Consider the following 6,148-nt stretch of genomic DNA (forward strand, 5'->3'; position numbering starts at 1 on the left):
TGAGTTATTGCAATGTCCCACTTTTAATTCACTGACTTACACTAAACTTGTGAGAATAAACTACCTAACATATATTGCTAGCTAGCGATGAATTTTTTTTCTCTCATACTGAATTTGTTGCATCGTTGTGATAAGACGCGCTTTTGAATGTATGAAAATATGTTTGTGGTCCCTCGTGCATATGAGACAGGTTTTGTGAGAATTAGATGAGCTGCAAATTGGTCGACAAAACAAGAAGCCATAGTGGGGATAGTGGGGAAAATAACCTTTTCACATTATTTTTACTGTCTCGGCCTCGGGGGGATGTTTTTAATGGCCTTTCTGGTGCCTTTGGACAGTTGATTTGAAAATGCTGCTCTACTGTTATTCAACAGTCGGTCAGGTTTTTGATGGCCAGCTTTTTGTAATGCCATTAGCCTGTTTGTTCATGATCACTATCATACAAAGTTTATATTAAACCTGTGTGGTGTATAACATATGTGCATTTGACGCATAACAGTTTAACATAGCACTGTAGCAGCTAGATAGAGGATTAGTGACCTTTAAGGGGAGAGTAGAGGTCAGTGGTTACGTGGAGGCTCAGACCCTTATCTGGTGTCCAACAAGATGTCTACACTTATCCTATAGAACTTTGCTCTTATATAGATTGGAGCCTTAGTTTGCAGACTCAGACCCTTGTATGGTATTTAGCAGATACCTAAACATGTCCTATATAAGCTGTGTTTGATGTACAGAGAGACAGAGTGGCCATCGGGCTGGGTCACTCTCCAAGCTGCTGCAGAGCTTGTAATTGATGCTGAACTCCTTGATGTAATAAACTTTTATGATCAAGAACAGTGTCAAGCGGATTTCTTCTCAACACATCATCGCAGCATTATTGTTCGGACACCACACCTGTAATAGGCTAACTGATTTTTTTGGGCTGCATGGGCAGCACAAACATGCTGACATAACAAAACCTTTTTAGGTTGTTGTAGCAAACTTATTACTAACCACTAGCACTCATTTGGAGGCCACCTTGCGAATCTGTCCGGTTTTGATCTCCACAAACTCCTCAGAAGTTTTTGGGGAACATTAGCTGCTAAATGCTGCACTATGTGGACGTTAACCTTATATGCTATTTGGTGCTGAGCACACGCAATGGGTTTCTAGTGCTGTTTTGCTGAAAATAACTGCTGATGAGAGCAGTGAGAACCCAAACAGTAAAGTTGCGAGCCATAACACCACAACATTGACTTTTTAAAAAAAATGCTAATACACTCTGCAGACCTGAATGGGATTTCAGAGTTGATTGAGAAAAGTGTCTGTTCACTCGTTCATCATTACAAGCAACCCCTTTCACATGCAAATAGTCCCATGATCCATTGTTACTGTAAAATTATTGATTATAAATGTAATGGCCCAATTGGCAATCTTATGATGCACACTCTGGAGAGCAGGTTTAAGGTTCTGTCCATTAGTACACAGGTAAAATTTAGACCTTAAATTGTAGCACCCCCATGTGTCCAATTGAGACCATAATTTCATTGGATCTGTATGACATAAAGATGTGCAAAGTTTCAGATTTCTCAAATAAATATGTTTACACCTGTATATGATTCAAATATCACAATTTATTACAAAAACTAGAACTTTTTTTTAATCTCTCGGTGTTGCCATGCTTTAAGCATATAACAATACAGTATAAAATCTCAACCCAAAAGTAGGATAGTAGAAGCAAAGATCAGATGCTGACGCAGCATTTACAGAAGTTAAGACATGCTGTTACTGTACAGAGAACATTCCCATTGAAGTACAAACATCTGCAAAATGCGTCATTATCATCAACGAGCTGCATTTTACAATAAACTGTCAGATCCGACATCATTCAGAGTGTTACAAGGAAACACCTTTTGAGAATTAATTGACGAGAAAAATAAACACAAACACTCTGCAAATCATAATGAATGTGCTGAGATTTTTTTTTCAACAGCCCAAAGGCACTCAGGCTCAAATGTTGGCAATCTTTACACAAAATCACGTCAAGCGGGTGGTGGTAGAGACAGAAGAGTGAGAGAGAGAAACAACGTCGTCTATTTCATGACCTCCTTGAAGAACTCATTCCTTTTTAACGAAGTCCGCTATGTCCCTTTTCACAGTGAAAATCCCTGGCAGTCGAGACAGAAAAGACGGTTTGAAGAACTCAGTCATTTTGTTCAATTGCGTGACATCTGCTCGTTAAAAACTATATGACCTCCTACTGGACTTTTGATGCTGGCCTGTCGGGTTTTTTGAAGGCCTCTGGGAGCATCCCTTGCTCTCTGGGGCCTCATCAGATGCTTTTTCATATGAAAGTAGGCCTGATATGCTAGTCAGGCACCACATGATGCCAAAGTGTCCATTTCCCCCCCATTGGGAATCTGGTACAAATCTATCAAGTGTCCACAAATTATGTTTTCAAATATCTATAACAAATCCAGATGCTATTCATTGAAATATTCGCCTCCTGCTCTTTCAAATTGATTTACCAATGCTGTAACAGACAGAGTGGCTTGGACGAATGCACTCATCTCTGCAGTTCAGTTGAGCTGGCGACAAGCTTCAAATGTCCACTTCGAGGCACCTCCGTAAATATCAAGGCTCGTCTCCATCCATGCAAAAACGTTGCCCACCTGCGCTTTGCTGCTGCACGTAGCTAGATTGTATATCTCCCCGACAGACAGTTTCCGATCCCAGATGTGAAAATTTGCCAGGTCTCCGACAAAAGCTTGTGTGGCGTCGAACCCTCCTCCGAGCATGTCCTGTGGTAAAGATAAATGGATTTAATCAAGGGTGATATGAGTTTGCGCCTCCTGCTGCTTCATGGAAAGAACACAATTTTCTCTATGGATTATCTGGATTTTATTTATTTATTTTTGACTGATTAAATTGGATGAGGGACGCGCATCTTCAATCCACTGGGATTATCGATGAGTTCCAGTTAGACCTTATTAAAAAATGGAAAACTGATTGTTTTTTAAAGTCACAATGAAATGGAAAAATTACTTTTCCACATTGCTAATGCTAATGTCTCCTGTTTATTGTATTGAACAAAGTGATAGGTTATCTCATAATGATCCCCCTACATTGTGTCCTTCCACAACATCCTGTTACAGTAAAGAAAAAAGTGAAGATGCTCTCCACATGTAGTTTCATGTGTGTCTTAAAACAGAATGGGTTGCCTTCGTGGAACTGGGGGACATTTAAAACAGCTCTTTACCTGCTCTTGGCCAAGGATCAGCAGGCCCTGTGGTTTGATGGGATGATATGGAGCCAGATTCTCTCCACTCCCTCTCTTGACGCCATCTTGGAAAGCTTCCCAAACGCCATCCCGAGTGGTCCAGGTTACGCAGATATGATGCCACTTCCCATCGTTTATAAGGAAAGGCAGCTTTGCGACCTAGAATAAGACAGAAGAAAAGGCGTGAATGTTTTGCTGCAGTAACCTAAAAAATCGAATTGATGCACATAAACATTTCCACTGTCTTATAGACATGCCTTGTCATTTATCAGTATCTCCATGGGGTTGTTTCCCCACTCTATGAGGACCAGCTCGTTGGCTTGACCAGGAACTGCATAGGAGAAAGGTGTGCCCACTCCCGGGGACGCGTTGGACTTGAGCCACATGCACACGGTGAGGGCGTACATCTCTGGCAAACTCTTCTTCACTTTTGCATACATGTAGTTGGTTCTCAGCGGGAATGTGAGCTGGAATTTATCCAGAGGCCTGTTTTCTCTTTGACCTGTGTAGAAGAAATTGAAAATAGTTGGCTTCAGATACTTTGGAGAAGGCTGCATAAACACAGATATATCACTGCACACAACCTTGGGGATTTATAGGAATCAGGCGTTACACAACAAATCCACAATCGCCACGCTCCAGATTTGCTTTAATCTCGCCATGACGCTGTTAACCTTCACCTCGTCATCCTCGTCCGCCACACATCTCTGTCTTTTTCTGCCACACTTTTTTAGGCGGTACTGTATCGAATGTGTCCCAAACCAAACTGGTTTTGAAGTTCTCACATGGTTTACAAAGGAAAATGGAGGGATGCGTGTTTGAAGCGGTTTAATCTGCATGAATTAGAGCAGGAAACTGCGGATAAGTAAAACATTAAATCGACTGCTGGGGTCATACAAGCTTATAATGCCAAACTGGATGTAAAGAAGAGATTTTTTTTCCTTTGTCCGGCCTCACTGCGATCTGATCTCTCCTCTGGTTGCGGATCCCAATTGTCAATATTTCCACGATAAATCCCTACTCGCCCACCGGTGCCAAACCCCCGTAACTATATTGCGCACATGCCTATAATCTCCTCCCAACTACCTTTCTCCAGGTCGGTGATCCTCTGGTGTAGAGACGTGAGGGTGGACTCTACTTTCCCACGCTGCTCCGTCTCGTTCCGAAGTCCGGGCTTCCCTTCCTCGATGCTGTTTACTCGGGACAAGACCTGCTTCTCCAGGTCGTCGATTTTACTTTGGAGCAGGTCTTTGAGGCTGTTCGCCTGCACTGAGTTGTTACTCCTGCTGAATTGCTGTTAGGAGGAAAAGAAACATTCAGCTCATTGTAAAAAATGAATTTGATTGGGGATAATTACAGATCGACTTTTTCTCTATGGCCTACTGGACAAGCAACCTACTTTATATCAAGCAAGGTTTATTTTTCTCTGATTGCACATTTGTATTTAATACTGTTAATCAGACACCTGATTCGCACATTATTATTATTATTATTATTAGTAGTAGTAGTAGTAGTAGTAGTAGCAGTAGTGGGCTAGTAGTATTGTTATATTAGTCAACAAAAAAGGTTGTAATTTGGTCGACGGAGCTTTGCGCAGAGTCACTCAAAGTGTGGAAATGTCCTCAGAAGCAGCAGCCTACCTCCAGATTTTCTAATCTCTGCTTCAGCGACTGTAAAGTCTGTGATAGTTGCGTCAAAGTGTCAGCGGGGCCCCTCGATACATCCCCCATTGTGTTTTTGGCCCCAGCTTCTTTCCTCCTGCCCCCAGGCCGCGCGTCCCCGGGCTCGGCGCCGCTCTGGCTCTCACACCGAGCCAACTTTGAGGTCAGTTCTCTGATGGTCTCTTTTTGGTTCATGATCGTCTCTTTTTGCTGCAAAACCGTCTCCCGCAGCTGCATAACAGTGGTCTTCAAGTCCTCTCCCGGCACGCTGTTTTGCAAGGTGGCTGCGCATATGTCCATATCCTTTGGTACGGACGTGCAAATGAACTGCGTCTGTCCGCCAAAGTCTTGAGATGAACTTTCCAAAAACAGGCACGACAAAAGAAAAAGTCTCCAACAGACTGCCTTCTTCGTGGCCCGCATATCGGCGTTTGTGCTGGGCTGTGATTTGTTTGTTTTTTTGGTTTGGTGAGCCGCAGTGGCTTTGCGCTCGTGTCCCCCTGTTGTTGTAATCCGTCTGTGTAAGGTCTGCCGTTTTTATACAGCGAGCCTGGTTCTGCGCAGAGCAGGTTCACTGCATCACGACCGGAGGGGAGGGAATCGCGCCCCGTTTCCTGTTTAATCGGCTCCTGAAGCAGCATCACATTCAGGAGATGAAACTGCGTCCCGGCTCCCACGTGTTAAATCTTTCATCACTTCGACTATTTGTCATTTCTGGCTGTATTTTATTCATCTGGAAAACGCGCGTTTGCAGGCAGCGGAGAAGGGTTTGCTTGCGTGGCGGGGTGCCAAGAGAGTCAGCTGTGTTTGTTTGTTTTTGCGCAAACAGAAAACTCTCTCACACACATACACGCGCACACAAGGCTGATGCAGATCAGAAGTTGCAGCAATTTGTGGTCGGAAGAGTCCCTGCAGATTCGGCACCAAGGACAGCTCCAACCACATCACATTATCGCAGAGCGCAGAGGAGCGGCTGTAGATGCTGTATTCTCTCTATTCAGCTCATCCGCGACTAGTGTTCACTTTGTTTGAACACGAAGACCGCACTTCATAGTTTCCTTTCTGTCTCTCTGTGTTTTTCTCAGGTTTTGAGGTCGGACATTTTTATCTGATGACGAACTGTATATTCATTCTGATTTTTCAGGTCAAATACACACACCTTATAAACCCAAAGACCCTCTCTTGCAGTGGCGATCTCCTCTCCCCATCACTGCCATAATCAGCTCAA

At 43.4% G+C, this 6,148-nt stretch overlaps 1 protein-coding gene across 1 annotated transcript; it reads right to left on the bottom strand.

The window, feature by feature from the left end:
- Positions 1–1,606: 1,606 nt before the first annotated feature.
- nptx1l (neuronal pentraxin 1 like) lies at positions 1,607–5,556 on the bottom strand. Its single transcript, XM_038696678.1, has 5 exons — positions 4,900–5,556; positions 4,346–4,553; positions 3,517–3,761; positions 3,239–3,418; positions 1,607–2,780 (listed from the first exon to the last, which is right to left on the bottom strand). Exons 1-5 carry the CDS (start codon positions 5,341–5,343, stop codon positions 2,559–2,561), a joined length of 1,299 nt encoding a protein of 432 aa, XP_038552606.1. The 5' UTR covers positions 5,344–5,556; the 3' UTR covers positions 1,607–2,558.
- Between the last annotated feature and the right edge of the window lie 592 nt (positions 5,557–6,148).

Source organism: Micropterus salmoides, unplaced genomic scaffold (assembly GCF_014851395.1).
Source record: "Micropterus salmoides isolate LMB-PRFRI ecotype aquatic unplaced genomic scaffold, ASM1485139v1 Ms_hic_scaffold_10, whole genome shotgun sequence".
Lineage (NCBI taxonomy): Eukaryota > Metazoa > Chordata > Actinopteri > Centrarchiformes > Centrarchidae > Micropterus > Micropterus salmoides.